This window comes from Octopus sinensis, linkage group LG6 (genome assembly GCF_006345805.1).
Source record: "Octopus sinensis linkage group LG6, ASM634580v1, whole genome shotgun sequence".
NCBI classification, from domain to species: Eukaryota; Metazoa; Mollusca; class Cephalopoda; order Octopoda; family Octopodidae; genus Octopus; species Octopus sinensis.
Window position 1 is genome coordinate 43,953,599 of NC_043002.1, and position 27,573 is coordinate 43,981,171.

Genomic DNA, 27,573 nt, shown 5'->3' on the forward strand with positions numbered 1-27,573 from the left:
TTATTGTATATTTTACTGATTAGAAATACATACTTTATATTCCTTTATCCTATTGCTATCACAATAATGAATTCTTAATCATGTTTTTTAATACAAATGCATCATTTCTTTCTCACACTATTGGTATTGTGGGAGTTTTCATTTCAGATATCATGTACTTCTGGTTCTGAACTCATTTAATTTTGTTACATCTCCATTTCTTTCCTTGGGCATTTTCTACAATTTAAATTTTCTCTTTTTAATGATATTTAATTAATATTTTCTGATTTGGGATTTCTGCCTACTGTTTGTTGTACTTTGCTTTTAGAAATCACGATTGTAATGCATATTATATTATTTAATTTATTATTTGTACTTTGGTTTAGTACAAGTAGATTCCTACATATACATTAATTTGATGTTGAAGATAAGTTTTTGTTTTTGCTTCCTTTGTCTTTTAATTTTCTGTCTTATCATTTTTCTTTTATTTCTAATACATTTGTCAACATTTAGTACACAGAGCTACATGCCTTCCTCCTCTTTATCATCATTATATGCAGTTAATTGGCAGAGTTGTTACAGCATTAGATAGAATGCCTTGCAGTATTTGTTCTGGTTCTTTGTGGTCCGAGTCCTATTCCCACTAAGGTTGACTTTGTTTTTCATTCCTTTACGATCAATAAGTACAAGTACTGACTCTGTTTCTTTCCTTCTCCCCCCCCCCCACTCTTACCTTTTTACCCTTCTTTGTTTGGTTACATTGAAGAACCAATACAGAGCTTTCACATTCCAGTTTTTATCAATCACTTCACTACCTCCTGTGGGCTTGCTAAGAAAGAATATAAAGTATCACTACCATCAGTCATTGCTTAACTTTTTTCTTTTTCTTGCTCACATGACCTGCCACTTCTCTTTTTTATCCTATGTCATTTATGAAACCCAATGTTTTCATATAATACAATTTCTTATGCATCCCTTGGTCTCCTTACATTGTCACCGTATGTCAATCTTTAATCAGCACAGCATATTTCCTTCAACAGATGTCATTCAATTTCTTTCTTTCTTTTTTTTTTTTTTGTGGTGTTTTTCTTTGTGCAACTCTTCTCCTGAACACCTCAACTAATCCTTTTATTAGCCAGCCACTTCTTTTAGGTTCTCTTACACTTCATCTTAAATGCAACTTTACAACCAACAAATCATATATAGCCTTTTCTTACCATATTTATTTTGAAATGTACTGCCATCATTTCAATTAATTTTGAAAATAATGAGGAATTTATCAAAATAAATTTGTCATTTAAAATTTTGATGGAATATTTTAATTTCGATCACCTTAAAAGAGGGACTTAGTATCATAGCACCAAGTATGGTTTCAAGCTAGTTGATAGCAAAAAGTTAAAGCTTTTTCTTCTCCTCCCTCTTTTTCAGATCTTCCATATTCAATGCCAATGCTGCATAACCATTCAGCATCACTGTTCTTTCTTATGCCACTTCAGTTATACCTCCCTTCACAATGAGAAATTATCCCTTTATTGCCTTTAGGATTACCCATTCTCAGAACTTCATCTGACTTATTCTTTATTCAGTTACTATACGTTCACTGCTGGTCCCTCTATTTTGAGTAGAGTATGGCCTATTCAAACAAACCATTTGAATAAATCATGTCCTATACAAGGTGGTATCAAAAGGTTATGTTTAATAAAAAATAACTTATTTACCTAGATTTTATCATCTTCATCTTCAAAAGAGTCACCTTGTGCAACAACACACCAGTCCCAGCATTTATGCAACTTTTGGAATCTGATCTGGAATTCATTTTCCATAAGCCAAGTCAAGGACCTTTTGCAATTCGCTTTGTATCTCAACAATGGTGTTAAAACAGCGACCTTTGAGCTGCATTTTCATCTTGGGGAAGTCATGGAAATCATGGAAGTCCAAAGGTGCTAAATCATGTTGTTTTTGGCAAGAAACTCACAAGTGAGGAGAGCTTAGTGACAGAATGCATTGTTGTTGTGAAGAATCCAATTCTTCGTGCTCCACAGATCAAGTTGTTTTCACCAAATATCCTCCCTCAGATGCGCCAAAACACTGCAGAAGAACTCTTGATTGATGATCTGGCCCTGGGGGATGAATAATACCATGTTTCCAGGAGTGACACTCATGGCAAGTCTTCTAGATCGATCATGGTCTTCTAGGGATGTTCTTCTACTTTTGAAGCACCCATGCCACTTTAAACATTGCGTAAACCCATTGCCTTGTCGCCATAAGCTTGCTGAAGCATGCCCAATGACTCTTTAGCAGACTTCTCAAGTTTAACGCAAAATTTCACTTTGGCTCTTTGTTCCTGTCCATGACATAATTACAAATTACAGCATACACATGATCCCAAAAACAACAATTTCATAATTTGTGAAGTAAACACAATGATTTCATTCAGGCACACTGCTTCATGAAGGTCACTGCTAGCTCTCACTGTGCACACAACCATGGGCTGCCATCTGTTGGTGTGCTACAAAACTAATCCTGGAACTTTTTGATACCACCTCATATTTCATAGTTGGTCCAATTGTTAACTTCTACTGAACACATTCTGTCTTGTTCCCATGTTGATTTATCAAAGATCCTCCTGCACTTTTGTCAATCTTTTACTTGCACTGAAAATATGATATTGAATTATCAGTTTCTTCTCTTCATACTCCTTTGTAGTTATCCTTGTCTTGGATCTTAACATTTAATATTTAGAATTTTTTTACTCTATACCATTCGTCAAGATTTGGAAAGTTTCTTACTGTTCCTTAGTTTACCCTAATTGCAGCTTTGGAATATGCAATTTTGTCTGAATGAGTTTATACCACATAAAAACATTCTTCTTGTGCTATTTTTAATCTTCAATTGAAATTATGACTTGCTTTGTGAGCTGTTTTATTCTTATTTTATTTTTAAATTTCACTGTATAAACCCAGTATATTAATAGACTTATATTCATGCACCATTGTTACTTTTCATTTATATCCAACCCTATGCTAATAAGATTATTGCACACCTCTGTTTTTCTCTCTTACTGCATGACAGCACTATTCCTATATCTTAACAACTTGGTTTCTTGTAAAGTCTATAAACAAATGGAAAACCGTATAACATCCTACAGTATAGGATAAACAATTTATTTAGTCATATGCTGCAGCATCAAATCAATTACATGACATATCTTAGGGAAAGAAAGCCATACAATTATTTCTCCAGTCACAAATAATGCATAAATAATCACACACTTTGTGTAAATTGAAAGTTTGAAACGTTTTTCAAAATACTAGGTATGTTTGTAGAATAAAAATACTCCAGTCAGAAACTGATGTTAACTCTTTATGTTACCTCTTCATATGACATGTGTGCACCTTAATGTGTACCTCTCACACATCTAGAAAGTTACATCCACATTATTCATGCACATACTCAACAGCATGCAAAAAAAGATCATCTGTCTGATGGTTTGGAAATTACACATGCTAGAAAAATCCTGAAACTCATTCCAGTTACTATCCTACTATTGAACAGTGTTAATTTTCAGCTTATCCTAATGTTTCTGTAATGCTCTTTAGCCATCAAAATTCTGTTAAGTTTAATTATTAGCAATGGAAGCCACAACAAACAGCAATCTGTTTACCCTACTTAATGTGGATATACTGTAAGAATGTTATAATACTGTGGTATTCATCTTACGAAAGTATCACTTATAGATATATAATATCAGTGGTAGAGGAAAATTTTTCAATACTGGCAATGAAACATTTAGATCATGTGATTTCTGCACATTTGCACATCATCATCAGCAGATATCAAATGTAACTGCATGCTAGCCAAACTTCACCTCTACTGGTGTATAGAATAAAACAGCGACTAATTTGGTCACTGGTGTCACAAATAGCTGGCAGGTTGAATTAAAATTAATTATTAGTGACACCTTCGAGTGATTAAGCATTGTTTTCCTATATGCCACTATAGGTGAACTTTGACTAGCATACAGTGATAATGGATACCTGTTACTGATGATGTGAAAGTATGCAGAAATTATATGGTCTAGCAGTTTCACCACCATAGCAGGGCATTTTTTTGTTTGTTTCTATGCTTTTTAACACTATACATTTATATGAGATGCCTTCTCAAGACAAATATTACTGTCTTAAGGTTTTTTTACTGCATATCCATGTTAAGTAGGATATACTGATTTCTATTTGTTAAGTTTATGTATTCCATCTGCACTTGAACCAAACTTAGCTGCACTTCTTGATACATTTACTGAGTCTCACTGTACTTGTCCTTCTTTTCAAGAACTGCATTCAAATGGATTTCCATTTCCACTTTCAGAGATATATAGCTGTGAAACTTTTAGAATAAAGTTTAGCCAGCAGTTTGTCTGATTATTTGTGTTTAATTAGTTTAGTTTGGCCATCCTCCCAGATACTTTGATGTTTCATGTGAGCACACCATCCATCACAGTCCTCCATGCATGTTCTTGATTCATCAACATTTGCCATACCACTGTCCTAAAGCAAGTTGTCTACACAGGTTAGATGTTTTCTTCTCCTGTTGATTCTTCCTTCAAATGACTGTCACAAGACCATTTAACACAGGTTCTTCTGGGTGCCTGACGGAATGACCAGCAATTCTCACTCTTCTCTGTGGATCTTCTCAGTCAGTTTGGGTAGGTCTTGACTAAGTTGCTCATTGGTCAAATCAGCTCCCCATGTAGAATCCAGAGCCATTCTTAACATTCTTGTGTTGCAGTTGTCTATTTTTCAAAAACTTATAAAGTTAAAATTAACATACCAATTGACGGATCTAAAGTACTTTAAGGAATTTGAATATTAATGCTCTCTAAAATGTCATTTTCTTGAACAACTTTTAATTTTTTTTACAATTTTTATGATTCACAATTAAATTTTCTATTTTATCCTATGATTCATCATTTATAGTCATTCATTATATATTTTATATGTGTTGTAGAAGCAATCTTATGATTTTTAGATGCAGCTATACTGATGTATTGTAACTTTAATCCTGCAGAAGTTATTGCTATATTTCTTACATTCTGTAATAGTTTTTCTCTACATCAAGCCATTTCTCTTTGTTCGTTGTAATTTATGTCTTAATAAACTTGTGATCTAATTATAATTTTTTTAAACATTTTTTTTTTCTGTCTTTCTATTAATATGTTTCCTTTGATCTCCCAGTAATTAAACATCTTGAAGTCTTTATTAATTTTTTAAAACTTATCTTCTTTACTGTTCCCATTAGCATTGTCTTTATGAAATATGGTATCAAGTAGCTTACATTAATCAAAAAGAAATGAAGCATTTGTTGTGCATTTCATCAATGATATTTTATCTATTTGTATTGTTCGTTTGCCTTTTAGCATGTATACATCTCCATTTGTTGTTTTCTTCTTTCATTCCTATTGTACTATTCTTTTCAGTGTTTGTCCGGAATTTCATTCACATAATAATATATTAGATTTATTATTTTTACTTTATTATTTTCATGTTATTGATTGGGTTTATTCTGTAAAAGTTTACTGTTTTCTTCTCTTGCATTGAAACATTGATATAATAATGATGATGATGATGATGATGATGGTGGTGGTAGTGGTGGTGGTGATGATGATGATATAAAGAAAACATTCAACAAGATACTGAATAATTCTTGAATGAAAATTTTAGCGTCCATTTGAATTGCAAGATAGTTGCAAATTTCAAAACATCTCTAATTATTTACTGCTCTGATTATTTACCTTCTAACAATTAAAATATTCTTTAACTTATTCACGTTAAGACTTCATTTATTGATTACTCTGTAAAACTTAATCCTACACAAAATATCTACCCTTGAATTTATTTTTTGTATTCTGCTGTATTTTATTTGGAATACTGGTTTTTGCTTTTAAATGCAATCTTCATCCAAGAGAGAAATACTTCACGCCAAATTCTTTGCAATTGTAAATCAACTTCTCATTGGTCTTAGAATAAACCTGTTTTCCTCAGGGAATCTACTCTTTTGATTATATTACTTCTCTGATGAATTATATATTCATAATTTGATGAATTGACAGTTAAAATTCTTGTATGATGTCCCTTCCCAAGAGTTGCATCACATTATCGTACTACACTTACAGCTGTGGTGATTTTAGTATAGTAAGAAATTAAGGGAATCATAAACTCCAGTAGTTGCTTCCTCTCTTGAATCATTCTAGAATGTGGAAAAATAGGCAATGAATGAGCTGACAAAATAGAGAGATTGCTACTCTTATTGAAAAACATCTTAAAGTGTTTGTGCTGCATGTTTTAGAATTGGAGTGATTTATTCCTAAATACATCACTCAGGGTTATCTTCGAATTCTGCCATGCATTCATCATAAACTATATTTATCATATTTTCAATGGTGCATTACTTTTGATATGGAATTTTCTTGATATCTGGTTTTTTACTTTTATTAATGGAAGCAGTTATTATACTTAGCATGTTCTTGATTTCAGCAGTTAACATTACTAAATGTTTAACCCTTTAGTGAAGGCATATGGCTCAGTGGTTAGAGCATCGAGCTTACGATCGTGAGGTTGTGAGTTTGAATCCCAGACCGGGCTGCGTGTTGTTTTCTTGAGCAAGGCACTTTATTTCACATTGCTCCAGTTCACCCAGCTGTAGAAATGAGTTGCAATGTTACAGGTACCAAGCTGTATCTGCTGTTGCCTTTCCCTTGGATAACACTAGTAGCATGGAGAAGAGAGGCCGGTATGCATGGGTGACTGCTGGTCTTCCATAAACAACCTTGCCCGGACTTGTGCTTGGGAGGGTAACTTTCTAGGTGCAATCCTACAGTCAGTCATGACCGAAGGGGGTCTCATAACCCTTTAGGATATCTGGCCAAACTATTCTACTCGTTTTATGTTCAAGTCAGTTAGATCTGGCCTCTCACACCTATGCTACAATGTTATTCTTAAAATAAATAATCACATCATCAAAATCTCATAGCAATAAAGTTAATGCATGATTAATTAATAACAATGTGAATAAATAAGTATTGCATTTAACAGAGAAGTCTGAATGCTAAAAGGTTAAATGTTTAAAATGAGTTGTTGTTATTAATATAACCCTAACTCAGAATTGTTAGCACTCCAGGCAAAATGCTTAGTGGCATTTTGTCCATCTGCACATTTCTGAGTTCAAATCCTGCTGAGGTTAACTGTGCATTTCATCCTTTCAGAGTCAACAAAATAAGTACCAGTTGAGCACTTGGGTCAATTTAATTGGCTTAACCCCTCTCCCCAAATTGCTGGCCGTGTGCTAAAATTTGAAACCAATATAATTATGACTCTAACTTTTGGGATTATCAACTGCATGTTTATTTAAGATGTTGATTACATTTAAGCTAGACACACGCCTGGCAGTTTTGAAGGGAAAGGGTTAGTTAATACCATTGGCCCCAGTGCGTGGCTGATACTTTATTTTATTGACCTCTGATGGGTAAAATGCAAAGTTGACTTCAGTGGGATTTCAAATCAGAATGTACTGAACTGGAAGAAATATCACAAGGCATTTTTTCTGATGCTTTATCAATTCTGCCAATCTACTGCATTAATATGTACACAGTGTGTTGAGTATTTTCATCTGTAATTACCATCACGTGTCTTATAACTGATGTGCATACTGGATTTGAACTAAGAATCAGTACTGCTAAACTAAAGCTTGTAAAATTCCCTGTTATTCATAGCTCAGAATGTTTTATGCACTCTTAGATTAGTAACACAAGTTTCTAGGTTGAATCCACACTAGAAGTATGTGTATATGCAGGAGTAAGACATCTAATGAGTATCAGAGATCAACCGATTAAAATGATGTGTAGACATTGATATTGTTAAAATGTGGTTCATCTCAGGTTATTAGCTTGATATTTGTTTCTAAGGAAAATAATTGTTTTTCAAGCCGCTAAATTATTTGATGAATTTGGTGGCTTATAACCAAAGAATTTACAAACCAAATTTCAACCTGGTACATCTATAAATACAGTAAAATTGTTTGTTATTATACTTATCACCAACCTTGATAAAATGTCTTATTTATGATATGAATTGTGAACTTTTCAGGAGAACTCTATGATGACCAGTACTGCATACCAAAGACAGAGAGAACTAACTGAGAGTAAGATTTTAAAGTTGCAAGGAAGCATCCAAGGTTTAACAAAAAGTGCAAACCCATTGGGTAAGATAATGGATTACATTCAAGAAGATCTAGATTCTATGCACAAAGAGTTGAACCAATGGAAAGGAGAAAAGCTAGAATACAGATTAGCTTTGAAAGAGGAGAGAGAGTAAGTATTCATTATATGTAATCTATGTCTTATAATTATGTATATATTGATGAAATTTTCGTAGAATGTGCTTTATAATAGATGTAGATAATTGTATGTTATTTACAGCTTGCTCACAGCAATCAAATAAAACTTCGCATATTTATGTGTATCTAATTCTTCTATTTCATATTTGCAATACATTCCTTGCCCCATCGTATAGTTAAATTTATGTTGTTCTATTTACTTAATCTTTTTCTCTTGAAGCAAAATATGTCCTACTGCTGTTTCTTGGTTAATTGAATTGTTCCTATGTTGCTTCTTGCATTCCTTTATATACAGAAAATGAATCAAGTTTGCTGCTGATACATTGAATTAATGCCCTATTTACATAAAAATATTTTCCTTCACTTTAGCATTTGAACTGACCATATCTGACCCAAATATTCTATTTGTTCTATGTTCAAACCAGCCAGATCTAGCCTCTCAGACCTACCTTACAATGTCATTCTAAAAATAAACAATCACATCATAGAAATCTTAATGCTACAAGATAATGGATGATTAATTCATAGCAGTATGAATAAATAAGTATTGCATTTGACAGAGTAATCTGAATGTAAAAGAGTTAAACTGTTTTCTCAATTTTTTTTTCAGTCTTCTCTCTCCTCACCTTCCAACCTGGCCTTTTATCCCACCAAAATACCAGTAATAACACTCTGAGGCTCAAATTCCGTATTGTCTGTAGAACTACACTTCTGTATAATATTTACGAAAACATTCCCAATTATTTCTGTTGGCTCATCTTAAAATAGTTCTTCAGTTAACTTACACAACTGTACCTTTATGTATCTGTACATTTATGGTTTAGTTGATTTAGTTGAGTCCAAGATTTACTGGTTTTAATATTAAGAAGCATTGGAGTGTTAGTTAAGCAACACCTTTTAGTACATCAGACTAAATTACTTGTGATATAAAAAGTTATTTACATTTAAATTTTGCTGAGATAAACTTTGTTTCATAATGTATCAGTCAAGTACTTGGGTTAATATAATTGACTGTACTGACCTTTAAACTTTCTAGTTATGTCCCAATGTTAGTTATAAATATTTCAGTCACTCAGATATATGAGTCTCAAATGTCTTAATATAATTAGACTGTCAAGATTCTCAAAATCTTTGGATTAATTTGTATTTGAAGAATAGTAGTAATTGATCAATATGTAATGGTGCTGCTTTTACAAGAATGTATTGTTAAAAGCAACTTATAACCAAATTCATATGGAGGAATAATCAAGATTTCTGATTAGTCTTGATCATCACATCATATCAGATCTATGAGTGAGTCGCTTGTTTTATTACTTGAAGTTGTCTATCCAAGCTGTTTATCTATAGCTCTTGAATAGTTTTCTGTGAATAACTCACTGAGTGATAGACATAGTGACAATGCTATGTCGTCTAATGTCAAGCATTAAGTGTTTTACTATTCTCAGTCACCTTCCTTGTCTACTTGTCAGTTGGTTCACTAGTTTGTTTAACCTTTTTTTTAATATCTCACTCATTTTAAATTTTAACGTTCTGTTTGTAACTTTTGTTTTTGAAAACTTAAAACCTTTCTTTCTCGCATGGTTGCAATAAATCATAAAAATATCTCCCTACTCTTCACCCTTTCACTTCAACTTTTTATTTATTTATTTTGTCATTTACTTGCCCACACAACAATGCCAATTTTGCTACCTTCTTCATTTTCAGATAAAGAATAATGGCCCAAAACATTAGATTATTCACTCTCCACAAACTTTAAATAAACTAAACTCTTGCATTATCTGTAATGTTGCCATTACAGATAATCACCAGATTCTAGATTTTAACTCATTAGGAATTATTAGGTGTATTTGTTTAACTATGACTTTGAGCTTACAATAAACTTGCTGTGTTACCTTTCAACAAAAGAGTACCATAATATGCTCATCAAGCAAAACTCAAGTCCTGCTTTTGAAAGGTTTAGTGCCAGATGTAATATTTCCATAAAAGCATTCTATATTTAGACAATTCACTTAACCACCCAATAAACTTAAACTAGTTTTCTGGTAATGTGAGTGTAGAATATATCATCAAGAATACAACTTCTTTGCTCCAGCCAATGAACCACAGTGTGATAGCTAATTTGAAGTCATATCATCTGAGAAAAACTTTCAAACAACTTAGAAATGTAATTGACAGAGAGGATAAATCTACATTTAGGTGACATCTAATCAAATTCAGCATAATGGGTGCTGTGAATGACATACCTAGTCATGGGATGAAGTGAACCTCTCAAATTTGAATGATGTTTGCCAAAATATATAGCCAGATTATCTCCATGACTTTAAGAGTTTTCCATAAGCAGAAAGTCTATATCAAAATTAGAAATGTATTGTGACATGGCATACGGTTTGAAGAAGTCATATAAAATAATGTGGTTGACTGATTAGTATCCTATAGAGGAAGTTTATCTAATGAGGAACTGATTCTGTTAAGAGAGCAAACTGAAAATACAGAACTTCCACAAGCTCCATCTGTATCGACTGCAGGAATGTATGTTGTATAGATATCAATCTGTGTCAGTTGGACATTCACAAGAGCAATGGAAACTTCCAAACTATGTCACTTTCATCTTAAGTTTAAAATTAATGACAAAAAGAAATCAAATAATTTGCCAAAATCAAAGAAAATTTTAATTTACGTTATTTAAAATATTATCCAAACTCAAAGTTTGTTGTACAGTTTTTGCTGACGGAAATCACCAACAGTTTCCTTGGATTCTATTAATGAGGCTTTCCCTGCTTTTTTGTGGAAGAAATTTCACCATTAATTCAATTACGGGATCATGGTACTTTCAGAAATCATAGATATATTGGGAGTTTGTTTTAATGTTAGCATGTATAATACAATCAACATGTGAGCTGAAGTATATTTCAAAAGTGAAATTGATGCTAGTATTTTATATATCACCTGGAAAATGAATCCAAAGGAATACAAAAGCTAAGCAAGTAATACAAAATTGATTCTCATTATTTTCCCTGAACATATATAATCATAATTTCAAAAATGGTTGGTATATCTATTCCCTAACTCATGGAACATATATGTGTGTGAGTATATAAGTATTTGGCCAAAAGTAAGCCATTATATTTAGCCTTTGATGACCTGGAGAAAGCATTCGACAGGGTTCCCCGCTCTCATATTTGGTGGTCTCTAAGGAAGCTAGGAGTAGAGGAGTGGCTTGTTAGGACAGCTCAAGCCATGCCAGGGATCTGTTCTTAGTCCTATCTTATTCATCATAGTTCTCCAGATGGATTCAAAACTGGATGCCCATGTGAACTACTATATGCTGATGATCTTGCTCTTATTACTGAATCTGAAGCAGAATTGGAGAAGTTCCAGGTTTGGGAGCAAAACCAGGAATCAAAGGGCCTTTAAGTTAACTTAGCTTAGACTAAAGTTATTGTTAGCAAGAAAGGAGATAAGACTCTCATTTTGGCTGGGAAATGGCCCTGTTCAATATGTAGGAAAAGACTGTGATGTAATTCCATTTGCTGCAACAAGTGTAACCTATGGACACATAAGAGATACAGTGGAATTGTGGGAAGATTATCATATAAGGTTGCTTTCATGTGTGGCAGATGCGCAGGAACAGTAAGTACTAAGAGCATGAGGGACTTAAATACTCTCAAATGCTCAGGAGGCTCTCTTGAGGTAGTAGATAGTTTCTGCTATTTAGATGAATAAATTAGTAATGGTGGTGGATGCTCTGAAAGTATTGTTTTTTTTTAATAAGAATAGGGAAGAGGATGTTCAGAGAACCACTACCTCTGTTGGCAGCAAAAGGATTCTCTCTCAGAGTGTAAAGTAGGTTGTATGATGCCTGTGCGAGAACAGCTATGTTAGATGGTAGTGAGACATGGGCTCTGGCTGCAGAGGACATGCATAAACTGGAGAGGAATCAAGGTAATATGCTCTGTTGGATTTGCAACACCAGTGTGCATGACCAACAAAGCACAACTGTGTTGAGAGAAAAGTTAGGTATAAGATGGATTAAATGTGGTATGCAGGAGAGGAGACTGCGTTGGTTTGGACATGTGATGCATATGAATGAGGACATCTGTATACAGAAGTGCCTGTCACTGAAAGTGGATGGTAGCTGTGGAATAGAGAGGAAGAGAGAGACCAGGAAGGCATGGGATGAAGTGACAAGGACTGATCTTTGGATGTTGGGGCTCATAGAGGAAATGACAGTAGAGTGAAGTGTTTGGCGAAATGAGATCCTTGAGAAGACCCATCCACAAAACTAAGTGCTAGAAGAGTTGTGTCCCACCCACATGTAACAACACACTTTTCACCCACTCTACCCTAAGAAATCAAACTATAATTCCTCTTCTAACTATATCTTTCTCTTCCCCACATTTCCTCCTCATGCATTATGATTGTTTTCCAGTCCTCTTTCTTTCCCTTACTGTCATGCTCACTGTATCACTGCTCCCCACCACTACCACCACTCACACACACCACCTATTTTTCTAACCAGATTCTATGCTCTTATTCTTATCACTTGTAAGTATACCCTAGCACTACACCATCTCTCTTCTGCTCTCTCTTACATTTTTGCTGTTTCCTACTCTCTTTCTCCTCTTGTTTTTTCTCTGACTAGGTAACCAAGTATTGCCTTTACATCAGCACACTTGTTTCTGGCCCCTCTCTCACCATGTACCTCCTCTATTGCCTCTCTATTTCTCTGTTACACTCTAACCTTTCATCACTTAATACTGGATCACTTCCTCTAATGCCCACTCTGTTGTGGCAAGACACCTGCTTCTGTCTCTTTGTCATACTCTAACCTTTCATCCTCTGACACAAATGCCCTGCCACCCCCACCCCCCTCATAATTCCTTGTCTTGTGAGTTACTTGGTTAGCGTCTGGAACAGCATCCAGCTGTAAAAATCTTGTCAAAACTAACTTCGCCTGTGCTAGTGCCACATCAAAAGCACTGAGTTCACTCTGCAAAGCGGTTGGTGTTAGGAAGGGCATCTGGCTGTAAAATTCCTGCCAAAACAGATGCAGTAGCCTTAGGTAGATTTTCTACCTGGCCAGCTCCTTTCAACTGTCCTACCCATGCATACATGGTAGATGGATATTTAACAATGATGATGATGTTGATGATATATATAAAATTAATTTTTGTTGGCAATTTTACAATCAGGAAGCAAATGATGAGGTATAAACAAACAGTTGTGAAAATATTTACTTCAATCACATGTATAAATAATGGAATTTGCTTCCTGTTTCTTATAATATATATATATATATATATGCACGCACACACACACACATATATATATATATATTATATATATATATATATATATATATATACGCACACATATACCCATACACAGACACTAGGAGTGCTGCCATTTATTTTCTGATATTTTCTTTTGGTCTGTTAAATAAACAATAGTGTCTGATTTGGTTTTCATTAATATCATAAGATTTTATAGAAGCTATCAATAAAAAATCAGTTTCAAATTATCTGGCAGTTTTCATTATATTAATATTTCATATACATTTCATTTCTTCATTCATTGGCTTAAGTTATTTTAAAATCAAATCTGATTATTACTTTTTTATTTAATTGATAAGAAGTAAATATAGTTAAAAAATGATTTTTTTTTCCGTAACCATTTTAATCATTTTTGCCATCTTCCCCCTCATATATTATTATGATCATCTCATTATCATTCTAGTAGTATTTGTAGTTATAGTAGCTATTGTAGTATTGTAATAAGTTTCTTGAAATATTTTTTTGCTCTATATAAATTGGTCTGCTTGTGTTGTGTAAAAGATCTGAGTCGTAGTTTTTATCCATCACAATAATATGTAGTTATTCAACTGTCTGTATCATCAGAACACACCATAATAGCCTCGGGGAAACGACAATAAATAAAATTGAAATTTCCTTCTCTATTTTCTTTTAGTTTACTATCAGTTCGATAAATTACAGAGTAGCATCATTGATTTTATATTTTGTTTTAAGGTTTTTGTATGACAATGTGTAGAATAGCTTAATCATATTGTTCGTGAATTCTACTGATTCTAAAGAATAATTTGTTGGCCCTTTCTTTTACATAAAAACAAAAAGAAAATGAGTCTGAGAAAACTGACTGATGTGTTTATCTTTTATTTCTGTCATTTGACTGTGGCCATGCTGGGGCACCACCCTGATAGGTTTTTTTAGTCAAACAAATCAACTCCAGGACGCCTGGTACTTATTCTATTGGTCTCTTTTGCCAAACCACTAAGTTATGTGGACATAAACACACCAACAACAGTTGTCATGCAGTGGTGAGAGACAAACATGGACACACACACACACATATATATATGACAGGCTTCTTTCAGTTTCCATCTACCAAACTACTCACAAGGTATTGGTCAACCCAAGGCTATAGTGAAAGACACTTGTACAAGATGCCATGCAGTGGGACTGAACTCAGGGCCATATGGCTGGGAAGCAAGCTTCTTACCACACAGCCATGCCTGTAAAAATTGTAGTGGAGTACATAAGTTTTTTGATGCTGTTTGTATATTGTGAGAGAAGAATTTCATGTTATGGGAGTGACCTCTTGTCTGAGAAGAAGAAACAGTTTGAAGAATGAAACAAGGATATATTTATTAACAACATTCATTTCTTTACATTGACTTTTACATAAGTATAGCTGTAGGTGTTACTAGTACTTGTTTTGTCAACTCTTGTGAAACGAAGAAAGAAGTTCTTGTACAGCATGTTTTGAAAATGAATCTGAGAAGTTCTGAAGCAGCTCTAGTTATAAAGTATTTCTGTAATTCTACAGATCACTTTCTTACATACATTATTGGTAAATTCTGTTGGTACTGGTTTCATAATAAATGTTATTTTTATTGTATGACTTCATTTATAACATACCTACAGCTGTTGTACTGATTAACAAAGTGACTTATTTTTATTTATAGATGTACTATACAACTAACAACAAATGTGCTTCATTTGAGGTTTTTTCAAGTTCCAAGAATTTCAGTGAGATTTCATTGTGTAGTTTAACATGGCCGTCTTGCAGTTGTTGTTGTTTTTGTTTAAGCTTTGGTTCACTCTGAATGAGCTGACCTATAACTAAAGGCAGTCCAGCTGTAACCATTCCACTTTTATTTTAGACAGTGATGTAGGACTATGGTATTTGTTGCATAATTTCTGTTTTTAATCCAGTAGGAAAGAAGTTGAGTGAGATTTGGCTATCATTGCTAGCCACTTGAGCAACCATATAGAGGCTCAATACAACTGGTAGCTTATATTTCAGGTTGATAAAAAGACCCATTATGAAATGTACTGTAGAAAAATATAAGCAAAAATAAATAAATAGAATTAATATGTTCCACTCCTAACTAATTATGCTATAGAATGATTTGAAGCCTCTTGATTTGAAGCTCATTACACATTGCTAATTCAATTGTGCCTATTCAAATGAGGCCCCTTAAATGATTGCTAAGAATTCACTTGCTCCATGCTTATTCTAGCATTCCTAATATGATCATATTTCTATCTGTTCCCTGCACATTTTGTTCATCAAGCAGCTTAATAAATCCCATTAATGCCTGCTCATACTTTTCCTCTTAACATTTTCATTCTTCACTAATTGCTACTTTTATACTATTCCACTCAACTCTCCAAGTAATACTATGATCTTTGTTATAAGTTACCTCTCATTTTATGTTTTTTCTTGCTTTTCTTTTTAAATTATTCTTTTAGCAATTAGTTTTCTGGTTGTCCATTTTAGTCATTTATTTATTTACTTCTTTTTTTTTCAGTGAAATTATATTTATCATATGTCATAAATTAAATTAGGGATGTACTTTGGGAATACATGTCAATTCTGATTCACTATTCTATTTTATTAGTATCTTATGGTAAACTAGTTGTGAAGCAGTATTTAGAGCATCCAGTGCAAAAAAGGATAGTATATTCAAAGGTGGACTGGACTGAAAATTTCTACTGGAAAAACCATGTAAAAGAATTCACCGAATGCTAAGATTTACCTTTGATATCATAAAAAAGACAATGGTTTTAAGCTGGTTAATAAACTGCTATATTTTGAAATTGTACTTATGTAGCAAGTAAAATGATCTGAGACTATGTTTCAAAACTGAAACAACTGTATTATTCAAGAGCCATTTCATTATGCATAAAAGTGTTAAATTAAGTTTAAGTTGAAATTTAATTCATGAGGTGTCAGACTTTTGTTATGTAACTACAACCTTGTCTGACACAGTGTTGCAGTGGGACTGTGTCAGTGATCAGGTCTCAGCTGTGCAACAAGAATTTTTGAGACTTCATAACATAAATCTAGAATGAACTTAACAGCATTGTGTGTTGTGAGATGGTTGTTCTATGATGTAATTACTTGCTACATTTCATCCATATTTTATTCATGAACATTAGATATAGGTGCATGCTGTGTGGTTAAGAAGTTTGTTTGCAACCACATGGTTTCAGGTTTGGTCCTACTGTGCAGCACTTTGTCCAAATGTCTTCTACTATAGCCCCAGGCTGACCAATGCCTTGTGAGCAAAATTAATGGACCAAAACTGTGTGGAAACCTGTCATGTGTGTGCCTGGCTGTCTGTGTGTGTACCCCACCATTTGACAATATGTTGGGTTGTTTATATCCCCATAATGTAACTGTTTGCCAAGAGAAACTGATAGAATAAGTATCAAACTCTAAAAGAAAACTAATTACCATGCTCAATTTGTTTACCTTAACACTTAATGGTAGTGCCACAGCATGGCCACAGTTCAATAATAAATATAGATAACTCATGAATTAAAATCTTTATCATGAAACGACCAGTTTGTGTTTTATAAAGCACAAATCCTTTCGCAAGCAATCTAGGAAACTGCTTGTTTAGTTTTTCTCAAGAAAAAGAATATCATCCACAGAAACTACTGCAAATCTTTTATGATATTCATCTGCATAAAAATTGTGAGTGTCTCATTTGATAGCATGGAGCATCAATGAGTTAAACTGTTTTTCTTTAGCTTTCTGAGCATAGGTTTGCAACTGATTTGAGTGAACGATAAGGTTAAAAGATTTATAATCTAAGAAAAAATTGAAGTATGCAATGAATAATCATATACGCTCCAATGATAGTAAAGCAGGCATTTCTTACTGGGCTTTCCAGAAGTGCAACATGAATTTGAAGTGTGTACAGTTCTGATTCAAAGGGTTTGTTGCAAACTCTTCAAAGTTTTTGAAATGCAGTCAGAGTTCGGGATAAAAGCAATCTTCATTGAATGAATGAGAACCTGTATATATATATATATATATATATATATATATATATATATATATATATAGGGAGAGTTTACGAAAAAAACAAAAGACAAAGACAGGTGGTGTACAAAACAAACAGATGTATTAGTATAATGCTCAGGAATAGTAAAAGTCTTTTACGTTACGAGCCTATGCTCTTCTACAGAAAAGGACACAGAAAAAACAAGGAGAGAGAAAAAATGTGTGTAGTGGCTAACAATCTATCATGACTCAGACAGAAGGGCCATATATATATATATATATATATATATGTGTGTGTGTGTGTGTGTGTGTATAACTCATCTTTAATACAGAATTATAGCATACAAAAATCCAACATGCATCTCTATTATGTAAGCATCTTTGATATAATAATTCAATAGTATAATGTACTGACTGACCCATATTGAATTGAGTGTGATACCAAATGTATCCAAAAATGTATACTATCATAATTTTTTCAAGGTAACCCACACTTGTGGAAATCAAACAAGAAGTGAAATTTTAGCATCAGTACAGGGAACTACATAAATACAAGGAGGGTTAGAAAGATAGAAAGCTGAGGTGAAATATGATATGTTTCCAATTTGCTATATAAACTTAGATAACTTTTATCTATTTCTTCAATGTCCACTGAGGTCATCTTAAGTTTACATACCTAACTTCCTTAACATTTCATTTCATTTCCGCTTTGTAACTTTCTAACTTTGTTCATTCTTTCCCTTTGTATTTAAGCAATTCCCTGTATTGATGCTAAAATTATTACCAATTCAAGCACACATCTCACAATCCAAACAGGAAAAATGATATATCACTCTTCAAACATATATGAGCATCAAAATAAAAAATACATCAATTGGAAAATACTCTCATATAACAACCATACCAAGGTAGCAACAAACCCTGCCAACTTTGTGTTAAGAACCAAAGTCTGAGCCAAGACACTTAACTAATCCCTTCATGCAAGCACAAAATCCTAAAAATATTTGAACATTTCAAACCAATAATTTTTTCTTACAGCTGAACTTGTAAATATTTCACAAACTATTCTCCTTTCATATACATTATAAACTATCCCCATAATAACCATAAAAAATATTTTTACAGCTTTACACTAAACAAATGCTGTAGAAATTATCTTAAAGTTTCCCTGTCTCTAACCAAAATCACAAGATTTTCTAATAGAAGTCCACAAACTTATATACACACACATAGCCATATATATGCAGGTTAAAAGACCTCATTATTTCCCCATTTTTATATTTTTATTTCTAATTTTTAATTTTTAAATCAATTTCTATGTTTATTCCCATTTTTATGCATGAGTATATACCTGTCATAACAGCCTGCTTTTGCATATATCCATAGGCCTACAAAAATATTCTATAAAATACCCATATTTGAAACAGAATTGAAGAAATATTTATAAGTACATAACCCACAAACTCTACCTCCATAAATCACAAAGGTTAAAATTTCTACATATTAATTAAATTGCTTATAGAACAAATCCCTAGAGAGAAACATACTAACCTACAACTTTTACACCTACCACATCCGTTGGTGAATACCAAAGCATAATAGAAACAAATTTCTATACTAGCAGCACCATGACATACCCAACTAATAACTCCTGTCTTCCAGATACAGACAGGAAATAGCCTAAATAACAATAAAAAGTTTTAAAAAATCGCTCACTAGTTAAAATTTATCACATGCTTACATTTTTTCATGAACCCTTAAAAAAATTCCATTACAAAAATTTGACACCCCAGTTAGTAAGTTTTTGAACTTAACTTTAAACCTTTGACCTTTACATTGTCCAAGCAAAGGATTAAATCCAGTAAATCCCTAGATTAACTAAAACTACTGGCACAACCTACACCTACCTACATCCTTTTTGTGAACCCCTAAAAAATAATTTCATGAGCTGAAAGGGCCCTACTTACATGAATAAATTCTAAACAATGACATAACCCCAGATTTAAAGCACTTCTCTATCACAACATACCTTACAACCTAATTACCACTCACTCAAACCCAAATAACCAAGGAAGGTTTTCACTCAACAGAAACTATGTAAAACCAAGATTAACTTCAATGCATCACTATCTGACATTTTGTTTTATGTCCCCTTTTCAAGCCTAGCCAGGCTCATAGGCCCGGTTTCCCAGTTTCTGTGGCATATGTGTTCCCCACAGCTGGACGGGACGCCAGTCCATCACAGTATTACTCAAGAAACAAGAAGAAAGAGTGAGAGAAAGTTGAGGTGAAAGAATACAACAGGGGTCACCACCACCCCCTGCCGGAGCCTCATGGAGCTTAGGTGTTTTCGCTCAATAAACACACACAACGCTCGGTCTGGGAATCGAAACCACGATCCTCTGACCGTGAGTCCGCTACCCTAACCACTGGGCCATTGCGCCACCACTTGACAACAGATTAGCTGGCCAAAACTTTGAAGTCACTATCAATAAATACTCTTGTTTGAGAATAAGTTTGTACTCTACATAAGTATGGAGTAATCCATCAGATTAATGTAAAACTGTTTTCATTATAACTGAAAATAAATGCAAACATTAATATATACATACACACATATAGTTGAACCATACATATATAATGTCCTGGTAATCCAATAAGTTAGCTTTCTTTTATTTGCATTAACTTGTGAATACACAATTGTATTATATAATGCTTATTATACATATTGATGCTAACATATGCATAAGATTTATTTGCATACTGAAATTAATACTACATGATGAAGGTGACAAACAGTTACAGTCATATAGAAGTCATATGGATTAATAAATCTACATACACCTCTCACATGTCCTGACGTTATTCTTTATATACATATATGAATATATATATATATATATATATATATTATATATATATATATTATATATATATATATATATATATTCATATATAGAGAGGTTATATTTAAAACATAAAAAAATAAATATACCCATAGTTGTTCGAAGCACAATAATAGGTTGTTAAATTCAGTATGTTATCAAGTTACAGTAAATATAATCATCTAAGCTAATCTATAAGAGTAATACATATTTAGTATAGGAAACAGGAAATTATAAATTTCACAGATATATCATAATTTTATGGTGTTCAACATCTGTTTCATTGGGAATAAACATCATTAATTCAGTAGCTACATAATTAAGATAGATGATTAATATAAATTAATTTAAATTAAATTATTTTAGAGCAATGTTTTTCTAAAATCATGTGGGATATTGTGGTCATAGATTCTTGCTAGTTTAAATACGAGTGAGAGAAAGAGAAAATATATATATATATATATATATACACACACACATATAATTCATATATGCACATGTACATAGGCATATACACACGTATATGTATGATGTATGTGTGTATAAATACATACGTATACACATGTGTGCATGCTGATGTATATGTGCATATACACACATGTACATAGGCATACTCACACAGATTTGCATGTGTGTGTGTGTGTATGTATGTATGTATATATATATATATATATATATATATATATATATAGTACATAAATGAACATTCCATACACCCAGTTATAAAAAACACACATTTATACATACATACATGCATAAAGTAAAAAAAAAACATATCTTACACCACTACAGCTATGCAAATTTAATACTTAATAATAAAGACATAGAAAAGGTGAGTGTAAAAATATAAATACGTATATACACTATGAAGACAAAAGGTGATAACAAGAGTATTTCTTATACTGTAAGTATCTAAATGCAATACAGAAATGGAATAGGCAACTTAAGCACTAATAAAAAAAAAAAAGTGTTGTAGTATAGTAATTCATGGTAGTGTACAGAACTGCAAGAATGCAAATAATACAGTATCTATTCATTTGGCAGTATGTTCTTACAGATTCAAATGTGAATCTCTCATTACTGTCATTATTTGCCATTGGGGAACATCTTTTTTGAGGCACTGTGTATTCATAACACATGTGGTTTACCAGAATAAAGGGACTTCAAGAGACTGAGTTATTTTGACTTTACTCTGTGTGTGTGTGTGTGTGTACATATTTAACTATTATATATATATATATATATAATAGTAATATAATAAGAGTAAATAATATATTTGATGGTTTTTAATAAACCAACAATTATTTACGGGTAGATTTCAGCATGTAAATATAACCATTAATGGTAGGAATTTTTATAAAAGTTCAAGATACATTTTTGTATATAAATAAAAGAGGCAGGCTACAGGTTGCTTAGCCACATACCGAAAAATTAGAAATAGCAGTCAATGACTGTTTATTTTTATTTTCTACAAATAAGACTCCACATACGACATATCCCTGTAATTCTCATGTGCAAAACAGAAGGAAGAAATAACGAAAGCAAAGTCTGGTTATTTATGAACGCGTTTCTAGATTAGGAATATAAACTCCATATCTTCCATCAGCGTAAACCTCCACTACAAAAATAGATTTCTCGAATGCTACGTACCTCTACTTCCTGATCAGGCGACAAGTAGAGGTACGTAGCATTTGAGAGTGTAAGCATCTTGAGAGAAAAGTTGGACATAAGACGCATCAGACGAGGTGTGCAAGAGAGACGACTCTGCCTGTATGGTCATGTGATGCGGCCAGCTGTGTGAAAAGTGTCACACTCTAACGGTCCTCAGCCCCCTTTTATTCATCATAGTCTTCCAGGCAAAGGAAGAACAGCGGAATTCAAGACAGGCTGCCTCTGTGAGCTTCACTATGCTGATGACCTTGCTCTAATTGCTGAGTCACTATCAGAACTAGAGGAGAATTTTCAGGTGTGGAAGCAAGGACTAGAATCAAAGGGCCTTAGAGTCGACCTAGCTAAACCCAAAGCCTTAATGAGTAGGAAGGCAAACAAACCACAAATCCCTTCAGGTCGATGGCCCTGCTCAATCTGTAGAAAAGGCATAGGTAGAAACTCCTTAAGATGTTCCCAGTGTAAGCTATGGACACATAAGAGGTGCAGCAATATCAAAGGAAGGCTAACTGGGAAGATAGTTTTTGTGTGTGGCATATGCTCAAGAGCAATAAACACTGAAAACATGCAGAGAACAGCTTCCATCACATTCCAGGTAGAAAAACTACAAGTAGTTAATACCTTCCATTACCTAGGTGACCAAGTCAGTAGCAGGGGTGATTGCTCTGAAAGTGTAACTGCTAGAGTAAGGATAGCCTGGGCAAAGTTCAAAGAGCTCCTACCTCTGTTGGTGACAAAGGGCCTCTCACTCAGAGTAAAAGGTAGACTGTATGCTGCATGTATGTGAACAGCTATGCTACATGGCAGTGAATCATGGGCTGTGACTGCTGAGGACATGCGTAAGCTTGCAAGGAATGAAGCCAGTATGCTCTTCTGGATGTGTAATGTCAGTGTGTGTACACAACAGAGTGTAAGCACCCTGAGAGAAAAGTTGGACTTAAGAAGCATCAGATGTGGTGTGCAAGAGAGGTGACTGCACTGGTATGGTCATGTGTTCCAAATGGATGAGGACAACTGTGTGGAAAAGTGTCACACTCTAGCAGTTGAGGGAATCTGTGGAAGAGGTAAACTCAAACAAATTAAGGGTGAGCTTCTGTGTTTCAAAAAAACATGATAAAATAATAAAAAGATTAAATGATTAATAAAAAATTAAATGATTTCTATAATTATAAGAATAAGAAAAATGCATATGATTCATTCAATAACCAAAATGATGAAGATCTTAAGGATAATATGAAATACACAACAAGCAAAGGAAGGGAAATAACCTTCAATGATCACCCCACCAAACTAGAACCGAAATTTATAAAAATGCAGCCTGCAAAAAAGAGAAAATAATAATTACAAAAATGATAATATTAGCAATAATGCAAATGATTTAAATTTAAATATATATGTTGATGCTTAAGGTAGAAACAACAAATATGAAATAAGTAATAGTATAAACATTAAGACAAATGAGAAACAGAACAAGGAAGAAGATAAATCATTGGTTAGGACTCATGACACAAGAAATAAACATAACAAATTTAGCCCTGAAAATGAGACAAATAGGCATAGCATTGTTAATAAGGAAACAGCAAAAGATCCTGAAAATAAAACTTATGATTGCAAAAATAAAAACCAATGTCCATTAAAACATTTTTGTAGTGATAAATGTCTTATAGGTGTAAGATAATATCTGAGGGACAAAATTACTACTACATAGGCTCTATGGAAATTATATATAAAAGACAAGATAGCCAACCATGTTCTTATTTTATCTTATGTCCACTGTCTGGTGCAAGCAATGGATGATGTGCATTAGCCAGTCCCCATTGGTTAGCCTTACTTATGTTTGAGGAGCAACAGGCCCAGTCGAGAGAAGTGCAAGGATCCCGCTGGCAGTGGCAGGGTTCTGCCCTGCAACCTGCAGACGCTGTATGCCTACCAGCCTGATGGGAACAAGTTGCAGCAACAGATCAGAGGGGGAGTGCACCCAATGCCAGCACCCTGGGAATCAAGCACTGAAAAGGCGGCAGATAACCGCCCATGGAATGAGCAGCTTGGTCATCGGTGACAATGGCACCTCGGCATGAATCAGTGGACTGAGTTCCCTCGCAATTAATTCCATCACTCTTCAAATGTAGGCACAGATAACTGATGGGGACAGCCTAATGTATCTCACTCTCATCATGTACCAGACAATTGATATAAGATAAAATAAGAATTATAAACGAGTGAAGAAGGAATATATAATGCACGTATTTATTTGGCAAGAAAAAAAAAATGACAATCCTGAAATATAGCAAGATACTTTTTTTTTTATTTGTTCTTAATTTACATTCTCCATTTCTCCATTGCATTTTGATACTTGTTGTATATTAGTTACTCTTGCATTTTCCTTTCATCCTCAAGGTGTATCTATGTATTCACTTTTTACTCTCACCTTTCCTATGTCATCATAGTAATGTAAGTTTATGTATCCTGAGAGATTTATACACGTGTGGGCAGATGCTATGTTCATTTATGTACATTTATAAAAATACGTTTGAAAGTGTAGTTAATTATTTATTCCCTCATTTGAATCTCTCTCTTTCTCTCTCGCTCTCCCTCTATTTCTTTCTCTCTCTATTCCTCTGTTTTTCTATATCTATTTCTCTCTCTTTCTAAATATATATATATATGTATATGTGTGTGTGTGTAGACATGTATGTACATGTGTATATTTATGTGTATCTGTATATATATATATATATATAGATGCAGGCATGGCTGTATAGTAAGAAGTTTGCTTCCCAACCACATAGTTCTGAATTTAGTCCCATTGCATGATACCTTGAGCAAGTGCTTTCTACTATAGTCTCAGGCCAACCAAAGCCTTGCAAGTGGACTTAGTTGATGGAAACTGAAAGAAGTCTATCGGGTGTGTGTATGTATGTATTGTGTGTGTGTATGTGTGTATCACTACTGGACAACTGGTGCTGGTGTGTCTTTGTAACTTAGCAATTTGCCAATAGAGACTGATAGAATAAGTACCAGGCCAATAGAGACTGATAGAATAAGTACTGGGGTTGATTCATTCAGCTAAAATGTTTCAAAGTGGTGATCCATCATGGCCACAGTCTAATGACTGAAACAAAATAAAAGATATATCTGATTTCCTCTGTGCTGCTAACCATTTAGTCAAATATCTGAAATGTTGTGGCTCTATTTCTTCTGTTTCTCACTACAACACCTGGTTTCTGTGCTTGTCTTTTTTTTCCCCCCTAAGCAGTTTCACTTTCATTTTATTTCATCGACATGGTGTGTGGTGTAAACAACTTATTTAAAATTCTGTTTGCTCTGTTATAAATAATCTAATATATAACAAGCTGGTGCTGGTTTTTACACCTTCGAAAATACGGTTTACTATTTGTAACATAAATGCATCAAAACTATTTTACTTAGTACTAAAGAAAATCATTGAACCATAAAAAACAACTCTTGCCAAATAAAACATTTATTCAACCCTTAACAGATTTGAGAGACTTATTGAAGATTATAGCTATGGCGTTGACTGTTTGAAACATTTATTGACCAAATAACCAGCACCTAATGAATTGAATTTATAGCAAAGAAAATCTATAAAATTATTACTCTAAACTGAATAGCATTTGTTTTAGAAGCCAGAAACAGTTTTGAATTTTACTATACATTGTTTTATTTATATAGTTAGTTTTTTCTCCCACCAAAAAACTTTGGTGAATGTTTGTAAAGAAAACTTCCATCGCTGTCAATATGAATTTATGTCTTCTCTTTGACTGAAATCGAAATACAGTTTGTTTTTTCTTGTTTTTGTCCTCCACTTTTTATTGACAAGAAAATAAAAGTAAAACGTAGCTTTATGTCATGTTAGTGAGCTAATGAACTGAGACTGATGTACACCATGAAGCCTTCGTAAAGTTATATATGCTTTCTTTGACACCTAGCAATAACACATAGAAATTTCTTTAGAAAAAAAAGGCAATTTCTATAATATATGTATTCATTTTCAGAAAAGAAGAATCACTATTTTTGGCAAAATTCATCTTTTTCACTATACCTTTTAAATGTCTTTTCTTTGAGTATTTTAAAGTATTGTTGATTATATTAAAGATACAGTATGTTTTAAGTCTATTCAGAGAGTCATGACCTGCATGTAAATTTACCAACCAGTGAAGAAGACTAATTTATATGAAGGAAAAAAATACTTTACATTTCTTTTTTCCTTTCCTTTTCTTTCTTTTTTTTTATGCTGTTAATTTTGTTTTATATTTTGAATATATCATCTTTAAGTTTGGTAGATTTTGTATAAATCATGCTTAAATTTTGTGTATCTGTTATATTTCAGAATCACTGAGAAAGCTCTTCAACCTTTAAAGTTACAACTGACCACCTTGGATGAAGCAATAAAAGAACAACTAGATATCATTGCCACAATAAAAGCTAATGTTATTCACAATGACAGTCGCATTGAAGCTATGTTACATTCTGTTGCCAAATTGTAAATAAAGGACATCCCATGAATTAGAGTGATATATTTCATTGATGATTCATATTAATTTAATAACAAATTAGGAATGCTATGCACAAACTGTATGTAAGCTGTAAGTCTTTGTTTCTATAGACAAATAAATTACCCTGTCTTATTTTCATTACTCTGCTATTCTGTGATAATTTGTTATTAGCAAAAACATATTTATTGAAATTTCTTCTTTTGTTCTTTCTTTTTACTCGTTTCAGTCATTAGACTGTGACCATTTGGGGCACCACCTTGAGGAATTTATAGTTGAATGAATTGACCCTAGTACTTATTTTTTTTAAAGCCTGGTACTTACTTAACCAGTCTCTTTTGTCAAACTGCTAAGTTATGGGGATGTAAACACACCAACTCTGGTTGTCAAGTGTTGGTGGGAGACAAACACACACACACATCATCATCATCTTTTAACGTCTGCTTTCCATGCTGGCATGGGTTGGATGGTCTGACTGAGAGCTGGCGACCCAGAAGGCTGCACCAGTCTCCTATCTGATCTGGTAGAGTTTCTATAGCAGGATGCCCTTCCTAATGCCAACCACTCTGAGAGTTTAATGGGTGCTTTTACATGCCACCAGCATGAGGGCCAGTCAGGCAGTACTGGCATTGGCTATGCTCAAATGGTGTTTTTTACATGTCACCTGCACAGGAGCCAGTCCTGTGGCACTGGCAATGACCACGCTCGAATGGTACTTTTTTTACGTGCCACCAACATGGGTGCCAGTCAGCGGCCCTGGTAACGATCACACTCGAATGGTGCTTCTAACGTTCCACTGGCACAGGTGCCAATCAGGTGGTACT

General features: G+C 33.6%; 1 protein-coding gene across 1 annotated transcript in view; it reads left to right on the top strand.

Annotated features, from left to right (window-relative positions):
* Positions 1-26,893, top strand: part of LOC115213076 (TRAF3-interacting protein 1) — a 238,366-nt gene extending 211,473 nt beyond the window's left edge. The window contains exons 14-15 of the mRNA XM_029781996.2: positions 8,118-8,341; positions 26,587-26,893. Coding sequence (XP_029637856.1) covers positions 8,118-8,341; positions 26,587-26,743 — 381 coding nt within the window. The 3' untranslated portion in view covers positions 26,744-26,893. The remainder of the gene's footprint in view (positions 1-8,117; positions 8,342-26,586) is intronic.
* The last annotated feature ends 680 nt before the right edge of the window (positions 26,894-27,573 follow it).